General features: G+C 36.8%; 1 protein-coding gene across 2 annotated transcripts; it reads left to right on the top strand.

Moving 5' to 3' along the window:
• The first annotated feature begins 1,635 nt into the window (after positions 1–1,635).
• SCAND3 (SCAN domain containing 3) lies at positions 1,636–23,151 on the top strand. 2 transcript variants are annotated; one of them, XM_061195803.1, is made up of 4 exons: positions 1,636–2,628; positions 15,529–15,676; positions 17,801–19,296; positions 21,235–23,151. In XM_061195803.1, exons 1-4 carry the CDS (start codon positions 2,209–2,211, stop codon positions 23,149–23,151), a joined length of 3,981 nt encoding a protein of 1,326 aa, XP_061051786.1. In that variant the 5' UTR covers positions 1,636–2,208. The 2 variants fall into 2 exon arrangements, with proteins under 2 accessions (XP_061051786.1, XP_061051787.1); XM_061195804.1 differs by lacking the exons at positions 15,529–15,676; positions 17,801–19,296; positions 21,235–23,151 and adding an exon at positions 3,716–3,885.
• Positions 23,152–25,522: the final 2,371 nt, after the last annotated feature.

The raw sequence follows: 25,522 nt of genomic DNA, 5'->3' as shown, positions 1-25,522 counted from the left end.
TACCCACATGTTGGTTTGGCAGTTTCTGGAGAGGATTTAATCTAAGGTTAAAACAAATAAACAAAACCCAGAAAATTTGCTGAATTGTAATCTATAGCATGAACTAATTCTTGTAAGTCATAGTTTGTGAGTTTATATATACATTTTTAAATAGGTTAAGAAGCGGAATTGGGAATCAAGGAGCTTCTCACTTTTTGTCGTGTTCACTTTTGTGAGATATAGTCACTTTAGAAATTAAAAGTGAAAAATCTACAAAAAAAAAAATTAACGCCCTTCAGTAGAGGACTTAGAAGTCATGTTTACTCCATGCTGACTGCCTACTGTGCTCAGTATGGCGGTGATCACAGCATGCAGAAAATGAAAGATGTAGAAGATAGAATCCCTGACTGCAAAGGATTAACAGTTGGTTAGGGGGAAACCACAAAAGATAAGTGCAACACGTTAATAGTGGCTAGGAAAATGAATGGGGGGCTCCATCTCAGTCCCTTTGATGATCTGATGACTCGGGCACATAGACAAAAATTTTATATACAATTTCACTGGGTTTAGCGACTCACTCAAGACCATTTACAGACCTCAAGGGTAAGAATTTTTGATTTAGAGATCTCTAAAAGAGACCTTCTGATCCTTCAAAGTCTCTTGAATCAGAAATGCCAAAATGTGAGTAATTAACAGGGACCAAAGTAGAAGCAGAGAGAGAATGGGGAAAGGGAGCCATTCAGCAATTCAACAAATATTCCTCAGACATCTATTATTTATTGAGCACTCTTAACAAGGCCGTGGGGGCAGGCTGGGTGGGGAGGAGGAAGAGGAATTAAGGCTGGCACTTGCAATGATTCCTGGGCTTCTAGACCTCCAGCAGAATCCACCGGTGCCACAGCCTTTTCCTCTTGAAACAGCGTTTTCTCTTTGCTTACATGCATCCACTCTAGCACTGCCTGCTTCGTGCATCTTCGAATACCTTGCCTGGCAGAGCACACTGCCTTGAAGGAGCATGAGCCAGGTGGGAATTTCCTGGTTGTCCAACTGTAATGACTTGTTAGACTCTGAAAATACGTTCAGATTTTCCTTGTTAGGTTTCTGGGGCCAGTTTCACAGGATTGTTTACAGCATGGCTCACAGGAATAGCTACTCCTGTCGTTAGGGGGGGAAGCTCACTATATGGATCTTGATTTTTCCCATCTATAAAATGGAAAGAAGGAACTAGATCTTACATTTCTTTTTTCGAGTCTGATTTACGGTGACTGGGAAAGGAGACAGTGGCCCAGATCTAACGAGAAAAGGCCGGGTGGAGCCTACAAATTCGCTGACTTGGCATTCGCTCAGGGATGCTCTTCTATGTCTGTTTTAGGACTTGGCGGTGAGTACTGCGGGTCTGAGTTCAGCGACGGCTTATCACCGTGACAAAAAAACAAACAAACCCAGAGTAGCCTCTACACTAGTGCTACTCACACCGTGAAACTCTTTTCACCCGGGAACTGGGTAACTCGGGAGTTAAGTCTCTGTACAGTTTACAGAGCACTTGCCTCCGGGTGTTCACCAACGTTACCACGACCACCGAGATGACTGCACCACCTGGAATCCTAGAGCGGACCGGAAGTGAGCGCAGCTCTCCCGGCCTGGCGGGAACGTGGGAGCAGCTGCGTCGGCCGGGAGTGTCGCCCGCGGCCCATTTCTCTGGCGTGGCGCGAGAGAGTCCGTGCTTCTCTGAGGGGAAGCGCGGGTGGAGGGAAGGTTGTGTCTGCGCGGCGACAATCGGGCCTCCTCCGCAGACGGCTAGCCGTGTGGCAGGAGGCCTTCGCCCTCTCCACCCGGGCCTGAGCCACAGGGAGCGCCGGTTTCGGAGAGACCTGTCTGGTTTCTTTGGTGGAGCTCGTATATCTAGGCTTTATTTAGGGCCAAAGTCTCCTCAGTTTTCTGTCTCGCAAGTAACCTGCCGCTCAATCTGTGGTCCTGGAGCGTTAGTGAGTAGTTCAGTGCTCACAATTTCCCGACTTGTCAGAGAATGGCTTCACTTTCAATGGAATTGCTCGAGTAACTGCCCTGTTGTCACCTAAACAAAATTTTTTTAGCTGCTTCTGTAATTTTTCTGTGTCAGCAGGGTTTTCTTATATCGAAAACTTTCCTGACCAAGAATTGAGTGGGGCCTTCAAGGAAAATCTGCCTAGACCCTTGTTGGAGCGAGCCTTTCTCCAAGCTAAGCTAAGGATGGCGGCAGCCCCGGGGGCCCTCCCAGCCTTGGTTGGCCAGGCTTCAGAGGAACAAGGGGAGATTATCAAAGTAAAGGTTAAAGAAGAAGACCCTATTTGGGATCAGGAATCCTGCCAGCAGAAGGATTTGTCTCATACCAGGGAACTCTCTCGGCAACGCTTCCGGCAGTTCTGCTATCAGGAGACTCCCGGACCCAGGGAAGCTCTGAGCCAACTCAGGGAACTTTGCCGTCAGTGGTTGAGCCCAGAGATACACACCAAGGAGCAGATCCTGGAATTGTTGGTGCTGGAGCAGCTCCTGACCATCCTGCCTGAGGAGCTCCAGGCTTGGGTGCGGGAGCATCATCCTGAGAGTGGAGAGGAGGTGGTGACTGTGCTGGAAGATTTGGAGAGGGAGCTTGATGAACCTAGACAGCAGGTGAGAAATTGGAGGGGCCATCTTCTGTGAAGAGTTTGAATGCGTGGGTCCAAGGTGGAGTAAGTGGGGTTAACTTCACACTGACGGCTGCAGATTCTGGTTCTGGGCATTATTATTTGATCACTGGTGTAGACGAATAGATTCATGATCTGGGATAACAATTTTCATGTCAGTGATAGCTGATTCTAATAAGGAGATGGTTTAACCAAATGGGAAACCTTGGTCCATTGCTTGCAAATGGAAAATATCTCTTATTTAGTGACTGTGAGATTAAAGTAGCTATCTCTTCTTACGATCCCCGCTACTTTTACCATATATGAAAGCAAATCAGTACAGGAATATAAGGAATACCTTCTAGGAGAGACAAATAGAAAAGTAGTCTAATTTAATAGAAATATCAGGAAATGGTGAATCATAAGATCTGGGTTCTATGATAGGCTCTGTCACTAATTAGCTGTATAATCTTGGGTACACACCTTCTCTGGACTTTGATGACTTCATCTATACAGTGAAGAGATTAATTGCATCATTTTCTAGATACTTTTCAGTACTTGCAGTTGTTGGTATGTGAGCCAGTATTCTGTCTTTTCCCATCACACTAGAGGTTATTTTTAAGAGAATATACTTGCTTTCTATGACTGTAATTTTAGAACATTATGGATATTGCCAAACACTGTTACATTTCTATAATGTTACTATCTATACATTTATCTGAACTCTTTTTGAATATGAACGTTGTATGTATACAGTCTGATCTGTTAAAATATGTTTTTCTGGAATGCAAAATCTTTCATATGAGATTGGTAAATAGGGAAATAAGTCAATATAATGCTGAAATTGTGCCGGCCCATATATGAGTTTTCCCAGAAAGTTGATGTTTTGGGCCACCAAGTAAGAGCAGCTGAATGCAAAGTATATGACTATAGCTGAGTGCAGCAAGTTGTGCAGACATACAGTGCATAATGTCCATTCACCTCCACATCCTTCCTCTTGGCTCTCTTGGCCCCAGTCTCTGTTTTGGAAGCCCTTATGTGCATAGTTCCCTCCCATTTTGGTGTATTTTTTGCTAAACTTTTTTGTATTCCAGAAAATGAGCAAGGAAGGGGGTTTGCAAGTGCCATAGAAGCATGCTGGTGATAAAATTTCTGCTAGTGAGCACAAAAGAAGAAAAGATTTAACAATTGAAGAAAAGCTGGAAATTATAAAATGTTTTGAAATAAATGAAAGAACATGTGACACTGGGTGTGCAACTGGAATAAAAGAGTCAACTTTACGAACAATTAGAGAAAATGCTGGGAAAATAAAGTTAACTAGCTGGAACAACTTCCATTGCTACAAAATTTATTGGAACAAGGCATAAGGAAATGGTAGAAATGGAACATTTGTTTGTATTTTATACCAAAGAAAGAAGCAATCAGAGGTAACCTTTCTCAAAATTAAAGAGAAGACGTTAGCAATACATGAAGACCTTAAGAAGAAAGTGGAAGATCCTGCAGAAGTGCCTTCATTTAGTGCAAATAGTGGCTGGTTTAGTGGCTTCAAGAACTGCTATGATTTCCACAATATTAGGATCTCTGGTGAAGCTGTGAGTGCAGAGAAGCTGCAAAGACATTTCCCCAAGTGTTAAGAAATTTGATAAAGAAGGCTATAACCTGGAGCAGATTTTTAATTTTGATGAAACTAGTCTCTGTTGGAATGGCCTCAAGGGCCTGTATCTTGAAGGAGGAATCATAAGATCTGGTGTTTAAGGCTACAAAAGGTCAACTGACTGTGATGCTGGGTGGGAATGCCAGTGGGAATTTAAAACTAAAGCTTGTGTGATTTATGCTTTAAAAGGAATTGTAAAGACTAGCCTGGGTGACTACTATAAGTCTAGCAAGAGAGGCTGGATGACAGGGCAGGTATTTACTTATCGTCTAGGTGATGTTTTGTAGATGATTTTTTAAAATATTGCAAGAAGAACAATTTGTCTTTCAAAATTCTTATAATTCTCAGTAACACACCAAGCCATCCTCCAACAGTTGCTGAACTTTCTTCAGGTATTAAAGTTCTCTATTTATCTCCTCATACAACTACTTTACTCCCTGATCAGTGTGTGATCACAGTCTTTAAAGCTTATTATTTAAGGATAACATTCAAGGTGTTTATTGGATCAACAGGGGGTGACAATGCACACACAGTTTTTGAATTCTGGAATTGATAGAGCATTAAACCTGCAATTGATATTCTTGTAGAGGCCTGGAATGATGTCACAAAAGCCTGTTTGGATGGGGTGTGGTGTAAGATTCTCCCTGATTTAATTTATGATTCTAAAGGCTTTGAACCTTCAGAAGAGCTCCCTCAAATCAAAGCAAGCTGTATTGCTCTTGCAAAGGAGGTTGGATTTGAAGGAGTTGAGAGTGAAGATATTGAGGAACTGCTGCAATCTCATGCAGAGGCTCTCTCTACACAAGAGCTACAACAGTTAGATGCTGTGGCTCAAATGGAAGCATATAAGCGGATGATGCAGTTCAACAAGCTACTCCACAAGAGCATTTCACTTCTCAGTTATCTTCTGCTCTAAGTATGATAGAGAAGCAGTTGCAGTGGTTAGAAGATGATGCAGAACACAGCAGGATTTTACTTCATGGCATGAGGTCCTATTTGGAGCCATGTAAGCAGCTTCTTTATGAAAGAAAGAAAATATTTAAGCAGCAAAAACTACATATCTTTTTATAAGCCAATATCAAAGAAATAAAAACAAGATGATCAGCCAGAACCGTCATTGTATTTTTTGTAATATCACTACATTTCTTTGAAAGTGTGCAAATGCTTGTCCATCTGAACTTCTGATGATGATATCCTCTACCCTTGCCTCACCCTTTCCTTACACCTCTTTCTAACAAGATACCATCACCTTTCAAATTAAAATCCTATACTTAATGTAACATTTCTTTAATGTCTTTTTGACTATACTTGTATTTTTACTGGAATTTCTGTAGTTTTATTAATGCTCTCCTGACAAAGTTGTGTAGGATTTAAATAGTCTACCCTACAACTTTATTTTCTCCATAAATCCTGTTATTTTTTGTGCAGTTTTACAGAAAGCATGTTTTTTCATAAGTTCATATGTTACTGCATAGATGCCTGTACAGGCAGTCTCTTATCTGTAGCCAGCACACCTTTTCTCTTTGTTTAAAATAAACAATATTAGTTTTTTCCCTTAGGATGTACCTGTTACTTTAAAATTTTCCTCTTCTAGCTTTGTTGAAAAATGCAACCATTGGTAGGACTTGGTGTTTTGTCAATCCATGGGTAATGGGTATGCTCTGCTCATACTTGATAGTTTTTCATGTGACTCAGGGTTATAGAAATCTCCTAGTCTTATTGAATGTCAAGTTTGCATAAATGTTTCTCATTTTTCTTGTTTCTGTGTGATTTCTGAAGGGAGGGGGAAATGCCATTGTTGCAGACACTTTTAGCTGCCAACCCAGTATCTATTGTACACCCCTTCTTTCTTCCTTAAAAAATGTTGATTTTGTTCATGTTGGCTATGTACCTAACTAAATACTTTTCAGCTTTCCTTGTGCTAGAGTTAGCCATGCATCATAGTCTGGCCAGAGAGAAATAAGCATATTTTCTGGGAATTTCTGGAGAAGCTTTAATTTTCCTTATAAAATGGCACAGATGTGTTTAGTTCTGCCTTTTCCCACTTCCTGTCTTGAACGTGGATGTGATATCTGGAGCTGTGGTAGCCATCTTGTGACCATTACATGATGATAAGCATGGGGATGAATACCAATATGTTATGAATGGCAGAGTAGAAATATAAAGACAACTCAGGTCCCTTACAGAACTGTTAGGTATGTGAATCAATGCCAGCAACTGCCCTCCTCTGGATTTCTTAGCATATGACAAAAATAAACCCCTATTTGTTTAAGCCACTATAAGTTAGGTGTTATAATTAATTGGGAAATACATGCATTTCTAATGAATACATTCATATTTACTCCACTATTTTATGACCAAAATTTCTTATTAGAAATCTTAAAAAATCAAATCTGGGAATCATATAGTGAAAGACAAATGACTTTCATAACCAGTTTGAAGTAATTTCAGCTTTGTAATTTGTTTTTGCCATCCAGAGGCACCCTTTACACTTTTGTGGTAAAGGCAGAGTGGAATTCCTCCTATTCCTTCCAAGACCAGGCCCACCTACCTTGGACTAGTCCCTCTAATGGAAATGTAGAGGAATCAAGAGGCTAGACTGTGTGTGTGTGTGTGTGTGTGTGTGTGTGTGTGTGTGTGTGTGTGTGCATGCTTGTGGGGGAGGAGTCAGTGGCAAATGCATCACAATGAGCCATATCTGTATTTTGTTTCATATCTTAGTTGCTCTGGTTGTGCTTATACCAACTTTACAGAATTGATGTGATTGTTTAATTATAAACAGGTTACCCTGTCTCCCAGATGACTTATATCTTTCACTCCAGGACCTTCTTTCCCCCAGTTATGGAAAGATTTGGGCAACCTGAAATGCATGCTATTATATCATACAAAGCATCCTACATAAGATATCTTACTCTTAAGATCAGAGAAGGGAAAAACTGACCAAAGGGAAATGGCTCAACCATTTTATGAATTTTGTTTTAAAAGAAAACTGGTTTCTTATATACTTTGAGCAGTCTGAGAAGAGGGAGTAAATTTATAACATGGTGTCCAGCCTGGGCAAAAGAGCATAACACATAAATTCCTTAAATCCCACCATGACGTTATAATACCTCTTGGCTTTCATTCATATATCATTGACTATTTCCTTTTGGAATATTCTGGTTTATGTACACTTTGGGTTCAATATCCATGGACATTTTCAAGCCATCCAGCAGAATACTGACATCCACTGACACCTTTTACTTTACTTTATTTGAGTATCTTGTTCTGCTTGGTGAATATGAATTATTAGAGTTCATAGTTCTGACAGTATTTGTTCTCTATTACTGTAGAATTGATCTGTAGAATTGGGGGTAAGAAAAAGATCAACATTGTTGTCATTAAATCTAAACTAGTCATGGCTTAATGTTAAGTGGCTCAGGAAAGTTTTCTCCACATGTTTTTTATGTTTTTAATCCTGATCACTGTGCACACCAAAATCATTTCAGAAACTTCATTATTCAGCTGAGGATAATTCTGAGAGACTGGGATGACAATTCTAGAAACAAAATAATTTCCATGGATATTGCTGGTGAATATAAAATTATCTGTAATCTACTGTACATTTTAAAGCATAATATTTTCACTAGCAGACACCTGAATACTGGCATGGCCTCTGTTTTTCTTTTCTTTTTAATTTTTGAAGAGAAAAAAATCATAACAGCATTTAGCATAGGAAATGATGGGATGTCACTAATACACAAGTTAATACCTATATTAACTTTCCTAATCCAGCAAAAATTAGTTAATTCTATGTGTTATTGTCAATTATAGGTTAACCCTTGATTATTTAACCTAGTATTTCTTTTCAGTGTATGCAAATGGCGAATTAGCCAATCAGCTTAAATAAATCAGGACATGGAGATGAACAGTATATTATGGCAATTTGGGTTGTGTCACATCTTCATTCAGGACTTTTGTGATTTAGATTGATCAATGAATAACATTTCTAAGGCAGTATTTAGAATTTATATGTGCATTATAATTGACTTTTATACTCATTTCATGGCAGTGTCCTTTTTTATAGTATCATTATGGATAAAAAGCTTTTAAAAAAAACATGCTTGGTTTGGTTTAATTTGTCATAATAATTGTTTTCCATTGCTTAATTTATCACTGCTTGGCATTGAAAATAACACTAGCTCAGACATCAGTGAAAGCATCACTTTCCTAAAATCTTCCAGACTTATTTATTTTCCCCATGCTAGATCCAGACAAACTACATACAAAAAGCTCATATCCGAATGTATAAAGTACTACAAATCAATAAGAAAAAAACGAGATACCCCAACAGAAAAATTAAGAAAAGACTTGAACATGCACTTTGCAAAAAAAGGATAATCAATTAGCCAATAAAAATCAAAACAATTACTCAATCTTAGTGATCAGAAAAATGCAGATTAAAACAACACGTGGTAACTGCTTTATTAAATTAAAAGTGCTGACATGACCAAATTTGGGTAAGGATGTTGAGCTACTAGAATGCCTATGTACTACTGATAGGAGTAAATTGTTATGACCACTTTGGAAATATCTACCATGTATAACCATGCTCCATGATCCAGCAAACCTACTACAAGGTACATATCTAACAGAAACACATTCAAAGACATGTAAAATAATATTCATAGCAGCATTATTATAATTGCCAAGAACTCTAAACAAAAATGCCCATTAAAAGTGTAATGGATGAATATATATGGTATATTTGTACAATTGAATACTATACAACAATGAAAATGAATGAACAAGTACTACATTCGACAGTGTGAATGAATTTCACAAACTTAATGTTGAACAAAATAAACCAGACACAAATAAATACATATTATATGATTCTGTTTATATAAAGTTCAAAACGCAAAATGAATCTGTGGTAATAGATGTCAGAGTAGTAGTTTGGGAGAAGAGGGTGGGGCAAAAGTAGCTTTCTGAGATGCTGTTAATGTTCTGTTTTTTGACATGAGTAGTTCACTTTGGGATGTCATCGAGCTCTACACTTATCAGTTATGCACTTTTTTCTAAGTTTATAATACTTCAATAAAAATTGTTTTAAGAAAAAAATTTCTTTCTAATTTGATGTCTCTTGAATGATAGGCTAGGGTGCTTGATTACATGCACATCTTTAGATTCATATGTCATGTGAGTGAGAAATTATTTTTGTAAAGCCAAGGCCCAATGCGAGAAATTTTTCAAATTAACCAAGTTCATAAATGCCCACCAGAGGATAAGCTAAGTTTTTACTTGGATTTTGCAAGTTAGATGAAGAGATGGGCAGTTAATGCTAAGTGTATTGCCAAGCATGGGTTGATTAGGTTTCCATGCTAGGGTCTTATATATTGATCGACCAAATTGTTTTCTTTGAAACAAGAAAACAAGAATATCAGGCAAGGCAAACTACTGAAATGTTCTGTTTGAGTGCAGTATGACTTCTACCAGTCTATTTGCAAGAGAGCAGTCTTGGCAGGGATGTGAAGTGGCCAGGCCACTTCCACTGTAAGTGGCACACTTAAAGAATTGGAATCAGGTGCCATACTCAAAGCCTCCAATTGAAGAGTTATTTGTGTTCTGTTCACTTTAAGGTATACTACTGATAAGTATAAATCAGAATTCTGGTTCTCAGGAGGTAACAGCCTTTTTTTTGGTAACTTTCGTTCTTGCTCAGTTTTAGAATTAACCATGGAGATGTGATTAATCCCAGAGGCTGTTGTTCTCTTAAGACAGCTTTGGGAGGTTATTGGCTGTTGAATACTTATTTTCATTAATGAATCTATTTTCATTAGATTTCACAATGGTGGAGATGTGGAATAGAATCTACCTAACGTGTCTTATTCCCAGTTTACCTGTTGCTTAAATGACTAACAAAGATCCATGTGTAGAAGTGAGTAGAAGGTCTACAAGTCAATGAAAGCTCTCCTAAACTAGAGTAGTATAACACACTGTAACACAACTTTTATTACTTTCTTTTTTTCTTTTGGTGAATGGCACTGATGCTTTAGACTTAATCTGGAAAGTTACAGGCAGAGACACTGTTTCAGTGTAAAGGCTATAGTAAGTTGATAACACAAATACAGTGTTACAATGATTGAAATGCCAGACAGGAGCAATCTAGATTACTGCTAAGAAACTGTGCCAAGCAGTTAGCCATTAGCCACCTTCCTGGATTATTACAAGATTCCCCTATTGTTCACTGACTATCATTTATAGCCTTAGCACCATCAGATATTAGACTGTAACACAGTCCAGGAAAACATACCTATTGAATGGTGTGACAACTGAATTTACAGATTCATATTTTACAAAGATTTAGTAAATTAACTTACACAAAGACTGAAGGAAGGATAACATTAGAGCTTTAAATAGGTCCTTACTTCTGGTTTCCCAAGAAAATGAAACCTAATCAAATACCAGCATAATAAACAGTGTCACATGGATAACTTGGAGGTAAACATGCTTTTTTTCTTTTTTTCTTTTTTTTTTTGCCGTGCCGTGCAGCTTGCGGGATCTTAGTTCCCTGGCCAGGGATTGAACCCAGGCCACCGCAGTGAAAGCGCCAAGTTCTAACCACTGGACCACCAGGGATCTCCCAAACATGCTTTTATATTAAAGACAGTGTTTATTCAAAGTCAGTGGCAAAAACTTCTGAATATTCCTGCCAGATAACCTATTTGTGGTCACTGATGTCCTCTTCTATTCAGCATTTTCCTTATTTAACCATACCATTAGTAAAATATGATTCTGTCTTAGTTTGTTCAGGCTGCTATAACAAAATACCACAGACTGGATGGCTTATAAACAAGTAAAAGCAATGGTTCTGGAGGCTGGAAGTCCGAGATCAGGGAGCCAGTATGGTTGGATGAGGGCCCTCTTCTGGGTTGCACATTGGCAACCTCACATGGCAGAAGGTGGTTAAGGAGCTCTGTGCTATCTTTTTAATAAAGGACTAATCCCATTCATGGGGGCTCTACCTTCATGCTCTAATCACATCCCAAAGGCCTTACCTCTTAAAACCATTACATTGGGTATTAGTGTGCCAACGTGTGAATTTGCGGGGGGCGGGGCACAAACTTTCAGACCATAGCAGAGTCCAAGAGCCCTCACCCGCTAATGATAAGTAACATAAAGAAGTAAGCACGCAGAACCCAGGGAAGCTGAGGAACACAGCCAACCAGCCAATGTCCATAGAAGCGAATTCTAAGGGGATTACCTTAATAGGTAATAACAATGAGATATTACTATATTATAGGTTCATCTATAGCCAGGGAAGATATCTGTGTTGCTTAGAACCCAAAACTTGAAAACAATAGAAAATGAATTTCTATCTACTGTGTTAGGAGAAAACAAAACTAATTGCTTACTTTTGAAAAGGATTAAAACACTGAACTGTATTCATATGTGTAAATAAGCGTGAAAGAATCGGTAAGAAGAACTTGAAGAGTAAAGAAGAGAGGAATAGTCTCATTAGATACTAACATACCATAAAGCCTCTTTAGGTAAAATTGTGGTACTGGCACATGAATAGCTGGATCAATGAAACAACAGAAAGTATGAAAGTGGACTGGAGCACATATGAAAACTGAGTACACAATATATGTGCCATCTCAAATCACAGTGGGGAAAATGGTGTTTTAAGTAAATGGTGTTGGGACAAAAAGATAGCCATTTCAAAAAGAAACACATGAAACCCATACCTCATACCATATTCCAGAACCAGAATAAACTTTAAATGTGTCAGAGATCAATATATAAAATTTTAAACATCCAGGAACTAGGAGCAAACAAGAATGACTTCTTAAGATAATCTGAATGTATAGAATTACTCAAAATCTAGAAGTAATATCAAAAACCTTTTTTTTCTACATGAAACATTTTTTTAAATGCAGGACAAAAAAACCCCACAAGCAAATCAATATAATAAATTAGTGAAAATATTTGCAAAATATGTCATAGGTGTAAGTGAATCTCAACAGAAATGCAATAAAAATGATCATGAGAATGAGCAGTTTTTTTTTTTTACAAACAAACAAATGGCTATGAGAAGATGCTCGACTTCAATCATAAAAAGAGCAAATCAAAACTATACTGAGGTGCCATTTGTCACCTATCAGACTGGCAAAAATTCAAAAGCTTGGCAACACAATCTGTTGGCCTGACTGGGGAAACAGTTCCTCTCAAATGTTGCTGGTAGAAGTGCAAAATGGTACCATCCCTATGGAGGGGATTTTGGCACCATCTAACACATATTTACGCATTTACCATTTGACCCAGCAATACTGCTTCTGGGAATTTACTTGGAAAATACAAGTAAGAAACAACATAGACACAGTTTTCCATTGCAGCATTATTTGTAAAAGCAAAATATTGTAAACAACCTAAATGCCCATCCATATAAGGGTGATTGAATAAACTATGGTGCATCAATATAATGGTACTATGTACACAAAAAAAGCATAAGCAAGATATCTATGAACTGGTATGAAATGATTTCCAGATATTTTTATATTAAGTGAAAAAAAGGAGGTGTAAACTACTATACAGTATGAAAAAATAAGTATACACACGTTTGCATTTAATTTGTATATATATTATATATACACAAATATATACATGCAGACATGTGTGTATATACGTATGTATAATGTTTTTACTTATTTTTGCAAAAAAAAAAAAAAACAGGGTAAAGCATCAACGACAAAAAATGGTTTCTTATGGGAGTGGGGGAGAGTAGAATGCAGGCTATGTGAATATGAGCAAGACTTCTCTGAATACATATTTCGTTTTTCTTATATCACGTAAGTGTTTTCAGTATTTAAAAAACAATACTAAATTCAAAATGATGAAAACAGAAACAAATGAACTCAACAATATATCAAATTAACATAGTAATACAGAGGAAAATAATAATTCAGGTGGCTTGACCACAGTACTCTGACCATATACTTTTAGCGGGATACTGTCTATGGGCCTGTAAAGCTGCAAAGATATATTGAACTTTACTTAGTAGGTATGTTGTTGGAAGTGTTCTACAACACAAAGCATGGTGATTCTGAAACTCTTTTGTATTATTGTAGTTTAGAGCCAATGAGTAAATATATATACATTGTTATGAACTGCTTTTTTTTTAAGTGTGGGAGAAGGAAGATATTAATATGGAAGATGGAAAGGTGAGGAAAATTCTATAGGTATTGAAGTTGAGTTGAATTCATGTTATTTTATGAAATATATTTACCAGCTTTATCCTTGAAAGGGCTTAGAGGAGATGACACCTATTAAAAATGAGCCTACTACTACTCAATCTTTGCTACTAAACATTGTTGTCCTCTAAAATGAATCAAAATTTCTTGGGAAAAAAACAGTTGAACTAGATCTGGGACAGAGAGAATACAATGTGGTCCTTGTATTGTTTATTCTAGAAAGCTTGGATGTGCCAAAACCCAAACCAAAACAAAACAAAAACTAGTGGGGTCATGTCAAAAGGTTGCAGGAGCCAGATAAGGGGGGCTCCCACTGGCCAAATTTGAGACAGTTGGAGCATCAAAGTGAGTGAGGATGGAGTAGATTATAAAATAAGTCTATAGTGTTACTCAGAAAGAGAGACAGACCCCAAAGTAGGATGGACAGAAAGCTCTTTACAGAAAATTGCTAGCTATTAAATGTAGAAGGAATTATAAAAGTAGGAAGTCACCATTTTACAACCCCCAGTATAAAAATTGATTCAAGCAGAAATCAATGAATGTTAAAACCATTGGGGAATAAGATATTTGCATAGTTCCAAATTATTACCAATTATTATTTATTACAGTTGGAAAAAGTGTATTTTTGAATGGATAGATCTGGTGGTTACCACCTTAACTAAGTAATCAAATTTAGCATTATCTACAATAAAATAACTTGACAACTTAATGTAACGTGTGGTGTGACACAGTAAGTACACATTACTTACGTAGTATTCTTCCAAAAATGTTCTTTCCCTGCTGCCGCGCAGTCGCGCGGAGGCTGAGGCTCGGGTGCTTTCAAGATTCGGCTCCATCCGTAACTCACCTCCTTGGCCGAGGAAGGCATTGCTGCTGGAGGTGTAATGGACGTTAATACTGCTCTGCAAGAAAAAATGATCAAATTAAAAATACTGGGCTCTTGTTCCTCAAAAAACAAAGAAAGGAAAAAAAAAAGTTCAACTAGAATCTACTTGTGAAGAAACAATCAGGCAAGTCCCTAATGTGCGATATTCTATAAAACAAGTAGCCTTGACTTTTCCAAATTTAATGTCATAAAAAAGTCAGGAAATGATTTTAGATTAAAAGAAGCAAAATAGATATAATAACCAAAAACAATGTATAAATATTGAATGGATCATGGACTTAAAAAAAGCAAACATAAAATGCAGGTGACCCTTGAACACCTATGGGGGTGAGGGGTTAGGGGCATCGACTTTCTGCACAGTTGAAAATAGTCCTCCCTATACATGGTTCTTCCATATCCGTTTCTGCATATGCGGATTCAACCAACCAGGGATCGTGTAGTATTTACTGTAGTAGTTACTATTTAAAAAAATCCGCCTATAGATAGTCGCCCAAGGGTCAAACCAATGTTGTTCAAGGGTTAACTGTATGTATGGGGACAATTGGGTAAATTTAATTATAAACCGAGTACTAAATCATTGGTGTAAGGAAAAGATAAATGTTTTCTTTTCAGCCAACAGTTATCCACTTTGATTGGCTTTTTTTTTTTTCTCCCATCCATAACACACTGGGCTAATGTTTTCCACATTTGGTCTACAACAACTGTCAGATTTCTTCCTGGGTTTAACAGTTCAGTTAGTTCCTATTAGATAATTTGCATACCCCCCAAATATTTACTTTTAATTGCTCACACTGAAACTCATTTACAATTTTCTTCTGGTTAGGAGGAAAATTAGGAAAGGTTCCTTTAATGTGCTTCCATTGTTATTCACCAAAGCAGAAACCACAAGGATGCATATCAACTCCTGTTCAATGCAGACAGTTTCTGTTGTATGGCTCTGGCTTTATTCGTCCCAGCATTTTTTATTTCTCTCCTTATTCTATCTTGCACTCCTCTTAAGAATTCAATGAAGACTTTTTTTCCTTCTTATATCCATTCTATTTCAATAGAAGAATGTTTTGAGGTTTAGCTATGGTTTGTGCAGTGATGTGATTAATATTATATTAGTTTCCAAATGTACCTGTTTATCCCCAGGTCCCACAGGGCACATATGGGCAGGAAGTTCCTATGGAAGAAATGACTCTTCTAGATACTGCAAAGACGTCCTTAGGTACCCATCTCCAGACTATAGAGGACGGAATGGAATGTGAATCTCCAGAGCCACATGCACTTCAAGATAATGGTGAGGATAATTTAACCTTTGGAAAGAGAATGAGATTTGGGAGGAGGGAAGGGTGCATTCATGGAAAGCTTATCAAATTTTATTCCATTGCAGCTTCTACTGAATATGGCTGAAGGAAAGGTCAACGAGTGTAGTGGAATGCTATTAAAGAAGTTGAATTAAGCAGTCATGTAATAATGTAAAAAATAGTTGAACACAAGATTTTTCATTGATATTTTGCAATGGAATTAAGTACCTGTGGGTAGATAAATCAGAGATACCTCTATATAAATGCTGATCACTTGTCAATGTAGCCATGGGTCCCATTTCTATAGCCTCTGCCCCCAATTCTTGTTACATATGACTGTTTCAGACTTGGAAATACTACTTCGAAATTCTACTGAAGAAAATGGAATTTCTGAAGTCTATGTCCACTAGAGATCTAAGGACTATTAACAGTGTAATGTGTGGTGGAGGCAGCAGCACAGGCTGGCCTAGTTGTGGAGCAGCTGTCTTTTCCCAAAGGCTTAAGTATAATGGATATAATTTTCTTCTTTTCTTTTCTTATAACCCTAGCAACTCCTTATTCTCTGCTTATCCTAGACCTACTAACATTGATTGTACTAATTTCTGAAGCTCATATTCTCAGATTGTACATATTCTGAAGCTCTGGTTCTCATTTACATTGCCCTGTATTTCTTTCCTCCCCCCAGTTTATCCTTGTTTACCTTCCATTATGTTCATGGCTCCATAGCATGATGCAAAATGTATCAGTGTGGAAAGAAATACTATCTATATAATGGTCTTTTCAGTCACATTTTGAAATACCACTTATCATGAGTGTTGTCATCCTCATTATAAAGTTAACAAATTTTTATCCAACACTTTTTTTTTTTGTGGCCACACCCGAGGCTTGGCTTTGCAGTTCCCCAACCAGGGGTTGAACCTGGACCACACAGCAATGAAACCACCTGAGTTCTAATCACTGGACCACCAGGGAATTCCCTATCTGACACTTTTCTATGTAGTAATGTGTTAGATAATGGAAAAGATACTGGAGGAAAAAGTGATCCCTACTTCTTTAGAAACTTACCATGTTGTTCTACATATGAAACAGTTAAAGAAGAAAGTGCTACAGTGCTAGTTTGTGTTATGAATAAATTATGTCCTCAAGAAAGGAGAACTCACTGTAAGCTTAAATTAAATGATCAAGGAAGTCTTGTTGGAACCATTGAGACTTAAGTGAGGCCAAAACACACAGTAACATATTAATTTGAAGTTTTGGAAGTTATGAACATTTGAGAATGATTTAAATTTACCAACTCAATATTTGTTATGCAAATTGGTAGTATAAACAATGTTGACTTGAGAGAAAGTATTTTTTTCCAAGCAGCTGTAAGACTTTAGAGGTGATATGCTAATTCCAAATTATTTTTTTGATTTTTTCAAAATAGTTTCCTTAAGACTAGCCAAATTTGATTTATTCTAAGTGTTTCTGTTATTATGACTATTCTAAACATTTATTTTAATATGCTATATTAAGTCAGAGCTTTTTCACTACTTCAGGTTCATCTGCTACTCTTTCTTTATTAAAATCAGTAATAAGATTATTGGTATTGGGTTTATAGTTTTACAAGCACCGAAAGGGAGCTCATGCAAATATATGATGTTGAAACTTCAGCCCCAAATGTTGCTATAACAGCTAACCTGACTGAATAAAACAAAGTGTGGTATAGTCTGGGGCTTTAAAAATATCTATGACTGTATTTCTGAGACTTCTCTAGCCAAAAAAAAATGTTCTTGTGTAATTAATAAATAAATGAAAAAATAATAACATCAATTTGCTCCCTGTTTTACATAAAACAGTGCTTTACTTTAAGGCTAACCCTGGATACTGCTCTGGAAAGTCACATCCTGGCTTACTACTCTTTACTATATCAGAACTCTTTGTTCCTGGGTAGAGTTCTTCATTTACCCTCTCTATTCCTCCAAAGGGAGATTCCCTAACCAAAATTGTATTCCTCCTCTTGTGTGTCCATAGCATCTACTTGTACTTCCAGCTCTCTCTAGTGGCTACTTGAGCAATATACATATTTTAAATTATATTCCCAAATCGTCTAACTGATTTTTTTCTTTATATTTTAGGGTCATTTTTGTGGCTTTCCATGATGTCTCAAACCATGGGTGATGATAACTGTAGTAGCTTAGATACTAATGAAGCAGAAATTGAACCAGAAAACATGAGAGAAAAGTTCTTCAGAAGCTTAGCAGTGTTACTGGAAAACAAGAGTAATAATACCAAGATATTTTCTAAAGCAAAGTACTGTCAATTAATAAGGGAAGTGAAAGAGGCTAAGGCCAAGGCAAAAAAAGAATCAGTTGACTACCGTCGCTTGGCTAGATTTGATGTGATCCTGGTACAAGGACATGAGAAGCTGATTGAGGCTGTAAATGGGGAAACAGATAAAGTACGGTATTATTTACACAGTGAGGATTTATTTGACATACTGCATGACACACATCTCAGCATTGGACATGGTGGACGTACCCGCATGGAAAAAGAGTTACAAGCAAAATACAAGAACATCACAAAAGAAGTTATAATGCTATACTTGACACTCTGCAAACCATGCCAACAGAAAAATTCAAAACTCAGGAAAGTTCTAACATCGAAGCCAATTAAGGAAGTTAACTCGAGATGCCAAGTAGATCTTATAGACATGCAGTTGAATCCTGATGGGGAGTATAAATTTATTATGCATTATCAAGACCTTCGTACAAAGTTGAGTTTTTTGCGGTCATTAAAATCTAAAAAGCCTAAAGAGGTTGCACATGCTCTTTTAGATATTTTTACAATTATTGGAGCACCCAGTGTTCTACAGTCTGACAATGGGAGGGAATTTTCAAGCCAGATTGTCAGTGAACTTAGTTATATTTGGCCAGAACTGAAAATTGTCCATGGGAAACCTCAGCCCTGCCAAAGTCTAAATTCCATAAATCAAACTAATGAGGATATCCAAAATCGGATTATCTCCTGGATGCAAACTAACAATTCATCACACTGGGCTGAATTTTTGTGGTTTATTCAGATGACCCAAAATCAACCCTATCACAGAGGCATGCGACAGACTCCATGTGAGGGTACATTTAGCTCTGCAGCTAAGCTGGGCTTGTCTCATTCTCAGCTAACTGAAGAACTTGTTGCCAGCCTGAACACAGAAAATGAATTGGAACAGGCCGACAAGGAATTAGAAAATACTCTAGGAGCCCAGTATGAAGACAATATTGAGACTGGAACAGATAGTAGTGATATTGAAGAAAATCTTTCTGTTACTCCTAAGATAGCCCAAAAAACTCCTCCTGAAAGCGGACTGAATTTTTTATCTTGTGTAGTTTGTGAAAAAGAATGCACAGGTGTTAGTAGTTGTGTATCATGTGATAGAAACGTCCATGCAATCTGTGGAGTGCCCTCTCAACATGAGACTGATGGTTATCACCATAGAATAACTTGTAGTCTTTGCTATGAGACCGCTACAATGAAAAGGAAACATGATGAGATTCCAAGAAATTTGACTGTTCAACCCTCCAAAATGTTAAAGCCATCAGAGACACCATTTTCATCAGACAAAGTAGGAGACTGGGTAAGAGTTTGAGTGTCTGCTGTAGATCAAAGCAGGGGAGAGCCTCATACTTTACTGTGACCATGATGAGTGAGAAATTTTTGACATGGCATACTAAAGCACAATTATGGCCATCTTGGATATATTTTCTCCAAAGAAAGGCCAATTACATTTAATGTCCTCCCTCCACTCCTTTTTTCAAGTTGGAAGTTATAACCTTGGATGCTGCTTTGTTTATTGTTCTGGGGTGAAGAACAGTAGTATCTCTTACTTATTTCTGATGTCAGGCATTTCTTAGCGGAATGAGAAAGCTAGGATCCAGGGGATAAATGGTATGCATGATGGTATGTTTCTATAGAAGGATAAATTTGGGGACAGATGAATTTAATGTTACTTTGTTTTAATTATATGTGAGTTTGTGTTGAGAGGTAAGCTAAGAAAGGGCATCTCAGGTCAAGTGAAGAAATATTTAGGAAGGGCAGGGGATGATAAATTTGGTTGGGAGATATGGATTTGTGTTGGGAAAGAGTTTGGTTTTCTGATTTAAATGCAGAGTGTGAAATAAGACCAATGAGATTTTCAATCAGTAGGTGTTATAAAGTAGAGCTAATATGTGTTCAGGTAAGTGTTTTGAAATGTAAAGGTTACACATGATTTGGGCCAGTGGTACTCAGAGTTTGTTCTTCAGACCAGTGCTGGTCTGCAAACTGTTTATACTAGTCCATAATTAGGTAAGTACACAAATTGAGAGTATTTGGAAAGTTACAACAATTTGACATTGCTGCAATACCCAAGCACGTGATTAATGAACTCATCTTTTCAAATAGAATATTCAATTTGGGTGTTAAACTCTCAAGATGAGTCACATGTGGTAGCAGCTTTACATTAGTCAAGCACAATAGGTTCACATTAAAATGTGTGATATGCTATGATTAGCTTGTCAGCTGTAACCCAAAAGTGTATAAAACTCTGAGAAAATGTAAGCATTTATTTATCTTTATAACTTAATTTAAAAATCATTTTATATTTTTAATCAAGCCTAGTTTTGGGGTTATTAAAATTTTTTTAAAGTATAGTTGATTTACAATATCATGTTAGTTTCAGGTATACAGAACAGTGATTCAGTTTTATATATATATTCTTTTTTCAGATTCTTTTCCCTTATAGGTTATTACAAAATATTGAGTATAGTTCCCTGTGCTATACAGTAGGACCTTGTTGGTTATCTGTTTTATATATAGTAGTGTATATATATTAATCCCAACCTCCTAATTTATCCCTCCCCTCCTCTTTCCCCTTTGATAACCATAAGTTTGTTTTCTATGTCTGTGAGTCTCTTTCTGTTTTGGATATAAGTTCATTTGTATCTTTTTTTTTTTTTTTCAGATTCCACATATAAACGATATCATGTATTTGTCTTTCTCTGGCTTACTTCACTTAGTATGATAATCTCTCGGTCCATCCATGTTACTGCAAATGGCATTATTTTTTATGGCTGAGTAATATTCCATTGTATGTATATATATATATATATATATATATATATATATATATATATATATATATATATACACCCCACATCTTCTTTATCCATTCGTCTTTTGATGGACGTTTAGGTTGCTTCCATATCTTGGCTATTGTAAATAGTGCTGCAATGAACAGTGGAGTGCATATATCTTTTTGAATTAGAGTTTTCTCTGGATATATGCCCAGAAGTGGGATTGCAGAATCATATGTTATTTTTAGTTTTTTGAGGAACCTCTATACTGTTCTCCATAGTGGCTGTACCAATTTACATTCCTACCAACAGTGTAGGAGAATTCCTTTTTCTCCACACCTCTCCAGCATTTATTATTTGTAGGCTTTTTGATGATGCGAGCCTAGTTTTTGATTTCTAGTTTAACATTATTAAAGACAAAAGTAAAATCTGTATTACTTATTTTTAATTCTAATTTGCAGATGGAAAAACAAGCTTCACTGGACTTTTTTGTGAAGAAAAGACATACCTTTTCTGAATATGGCAGTAGTAGTAAAAGAATTGGTAACAATGGAAGTCATCCTGAGGAAGTGAAAACCAAAAGAGTTCATACTAGCTTTACTCGGAAGTATGATCCCTCATATATTGAATTTGGTTTTGTCGCTGTAATTGATGGTGAAGTGCTGAAACCACAGTGTATTATTTGTGGAGATGTACTGGCTAATGAAGCAATGAAACCATCAAAACTTAAGCGGCATCTATATTCAAAACATAAAGAAATAAGTTCACAGCCAAAAGAATTCTTTGAAAGAAAGAGTAATGAATTGAAAAGCCAACCAAAGCAGGTGTTCAGTGTTTCTCACATAAACATTAGTGCTTTGCGGGCTTCTTATAAAGTAGCACTTCCGGTTGCTAAGTCTAAAACACCATACACAATTGCCGAGACACTAGTGAAGGACTGCATCAAAGAAGTTTGCTTAGAAATGTTGGGTGAGTCTGCAGCAAAGAAGGTAGCTCAAGTACCACTTTCCAATGACACCATAGCGCGACGTATTCAGGAACTGGCGAATGATATGGAAGACCAACTCATAGAACAAATAAAACTAGCCAAGTATTTTTCACTGCAACTTGATGAATGCAGAGATATTGCTAACATGATAATTCTTTTAGTATATGTGAGGTTTGAACATGATGATGATATAAAGGAAGAATTCTTTTTTTCAGCCTCTTTACCAACAAACACAACTAGCTCAGAACTGTATGAAGCTGTGAAGAATTATGTTGTCAACAAATGTGGTTTAGAATTTAAGTTTTGTGTAGGAGTGTGTTCTGATGGTGCAGCTTCAATGACAGGAAAACATTCTGAAGTGGTTACCCAGATTAAAGAACTTGCACCAGAATGTAAAATAACACATTGCATCATTCATCGAGAAAGTCTTGCTATGAAAAAAATATCACCTGAACTAAATAGTGTGCTTACTGACATAGTAAAAATTGTGAATTATGTAAAATCTAATGCGTTAAATTCAAGATTATTCTCTTTATTATGTGATAATATGGAAGCTGATCATAAGCAACTGTTATTGCATGCTGAGATACGGTGGTTATCACGGGGAAAAGTTCTATCAAGAATGTTTGAAATACGAAATGAACTCTTAGTATTTCTGCAAAGCAAGAAACCAGTTTGGTCCCAACTTTTCAAAGATGTGAATTGGACAGCCAAACTTGCTTATTTATCTGATATCTTCAGTATTTTTAATGATCTTAATGTTTGCATGCAAGGAAAGAATGCAACATGTTTTTCAATGGCAGATAAGATTGAAGGACAAAAACAAAAGTTAGAAGCTTGGAAAAAAAGAGTTTCTACAGATTGTTATGACATGTTCCATAACTTAACAACAGTTATCAGTGAAGTAGGTAATGATCTTGATATTGCATATCTGCGAAAAGTTGTCAATGAACATCTTACAAATTTGTTAGATTGTTTTGAATTGTATTTTCCATCAAAAGAAGATCCACGCATAGGAAATTCATGGATACAAAATCCATTTCTTGCATCAAAAGATAATTTAAATTTAACTATAACCCTACAGGATAAGTTGTTGAAGCTGGCTACTGATGAAGGATTGAAAATGAATTTTGAAAATACAGCATCACTTGCTTCATTTTGGATAAAAGTTAAAAATGAATATCCTGAGCTTGCTGAGATTGCTTTAAAATCTCTTCTTCTGTTCCCCTCAACATACCTCTGTGAGACTGGGTTCTCTACATTAAGTGTTATTAAAACAAAACATAGAAACAGTTTAAATATACATTATCCCCTGAGAGTAGCATTGTCATCAATCCAACCTAGATTAGACAAATTAACAAGCAAGAAGCAAGCTCACTTATCACATTAAATTTTTTAAATACTGATTTATAAGGTTTTAATTCAAAGTATACATATAGGCATTATGGAAGTGTGAAAAGTTACGATTAAATTGGCAATTCTCTATATAAATTGCCTATATGTAAACAAAAGTGTACAGTTTTTATAATTCTCTTATTTTTCCCCATTATATTTGTTATATTTATTAAGATGTAATTTTAAATCTGTTCATTCTAATATTAAAAAATTTTGTCTTGTATTTTGTATGTCTTTTCATTATTGCATTTTATTAGGATATTAAGATGGTAGGATGACTTCAGGAGGGGAATAATTTCTTTGAAATGACAGACTTGATCAGTGAAGGGAAGTGAATTCAAGGGGTGGAATTAGAATTTGAATGCAAGGGAAGGGGTCAGTAAGATGTTAAGTTTGTTAAACTGATCCTGGGTGGTTTGGTTGGAAGTTGATAATAAGTTTGTTTTGTTGGTGCATGTTCAGATGCAGTGTTTAAGTGGGTAAGGTGGGGGAAAACCATCAATGCTTATAAAAGCTCAAATGGGAAACAACCCAAATGTCCGTTCACAGAATAAAATGTACTGTGTTTATTCAACAACTAGAATACAGTAGTAAAAATGAGTTATTGTGGAGGGAATTCTGGGGTGTGATGAAATGTTCCATCTTGATTGTGGTGGTGTTTACTATTAGCCATATGCAAAGTTGTCAATCAAAGTCCCAGATGAGTGTTATCTGGGTATACAGGAGACTGCTGTCAAGAACTACCTTGTTCTTACTCATCTTAATTAACTGCAATTTCATCTTTCATCCTTTCTCCTACTCCTCATCCCAAATACGTAGCAACAATAGATTATATTGACTGAATTTCCACAGTGCCCACACTAGCCCAGCTTATCTTTACCAAAATTGATACTCATGTTTCCCAAACTATGAGCTTAAAAGCCACAAAATTGAACATTTTCAACACAGACAAGGAGGAAATGAACAAAAAAAGAAATTTTTTAAAAGAAAAAAGAAAAATCCCAAGTTTGGCAAATGAGAAACAATATTGGATGGTAGTTGTGATAAATTATTATTATTCAAAAGTATTTACTGCCTCTTCCTGGGGTAAGATTATACTGCCCCACTCCACAGATATCAGATTTGACTCATTTACTTCACTCTGGATAATGAAATGTGAGCAGACTTGACATGTTACTTTTGGGCACAAAACAAGAAACAGTCCTTGATTTGCCATTTCTTTTTTCTTCCTCTGTCAAGAGGCCATCAGTGTTTCAGGTTGAGGTGGCTCCGTTATCCTGGGTGGAGTCATGATGGACAAATAGCAGGAACAGTGTATCTGTTACGGTAAGCCACTTTTATTCTTGGGGTCGTTTGTTTCTGCAGCACTGCGAAAATGCTGTACTGACAATGTGATTGAATTAGCATCAGAAAATGACTTCGTCTTAACTCCAGTGGTTCGCTATCTGAACAAACTTGAACAAGTCCTTAAACATTTTTGGAGTTGAATATGAAAGATGATAATATGCTCAGCATTTGGGGTTGTCACTGATGTTCAAAGAGGAAATAAATTCAGAAGCTTTTGGCACATTCTAAAGTACTACAGAAATGTAAGATATTACAATATTTTCACTCAAAGTCTGGACTCAGACCTGGTGTTTGTGGCATCATTTTAGCTTCTGTGTTGCTGTGAGGCATAGTAATCATCACATTGTCAAGCCCTTTGTTCAGTCACTGAAATGCGCACAAACTGCATATGAATAAGACAGAAAAAGAAGATATGAGGATATTTCTCAAAAGAACAAAGAAAAATGACGAATTCAATAAAGTTACTTTTGAAACCCACTCATTGCTAGGCTCTGTGGGTTAGTTGGTTAAAGTGCCTGCCTTGTAAATAGGATAGTTCCTGAGTTCGAATCCCAGTAGGGCCTCCTTTGCACATTTCTGTGTCCCTGGGAAGAAATGAAGAAATTGTCCGATAACAGTACTACAGTACCCCCTGCCTCCTCCCAACCCCGGAAAAGTCAGAACCCTAAAAATTAGTTTAAGCTTCCGCAACCCTCTTCTTCCCATCACAAAAAGGCAAGTGAACTTGCGAGGGTCGTTTTCTGGGGAAATACGGGATGGTTGTCCCGGGAGGGGTTCAGAGAGGTGTCGAATACGCACATTCTTGCCATTTGCGAGAACATGGATTGACCATGGCTGTCAGAGGGGAGGGTAGTGGAAGGATGAGTGAAATAGGGAGATTAAGAGGTACAAAATTCCAGTTACAAAATGAATGGGTCATGGAGGTGAAATGTACAGCATGGGGAATATAGTCAATAATATTGCAATATCTTTGTATGTTGACAGATGGTAACTCGAGTTATCACGGTAATCATTTCGTA

Source organism: Eubalaena glacialis, chromosome 7, assembly GCF_028564815.1.
Source record: "Eubalaena glacialis isolate mEubGla1 chromosome 7, mEubGla1.1.hap2.+ XY, whole genome shotgun sequence".
Lineage (NCBI taxonomy): Eukaryota > Metazoa > Chordata > Mammalia > Artiodactyla > Balaenidae > Eubalaena > Eubalaena glacialis.
The sequence above is the reverse complement of the archived record's forward strand: the minus strand, read 5'-3'. Positions and strand labels throughout refer to the sequence as shown.

Excerpts from the sequence above, each read along its gene's own strand:
- SCAND3 (XM_061195803.1), top strand. The coding sequence starts at position 2,209 with ATGGCGGCAGCCCCGGGGGCCCTCCCAGCCTTGGTTGGCCAGGCTTCA. Across the intron at positions 2,629-15,528 it reads TTGATGAACCTAGACAGCAG|GTCCCACAGGGCACATATGG; the intron begins GTGAGAAATTGG and ends GTTTATCCCCAG. Across the intron at positions 19,297-21,234 it reads CAGACAAAGTAGGAGACTGG|ATGGAAAAACAAGCTTCACT; the intron begins GTAAGAGTTTGA and ends TCTAATTTGCAG.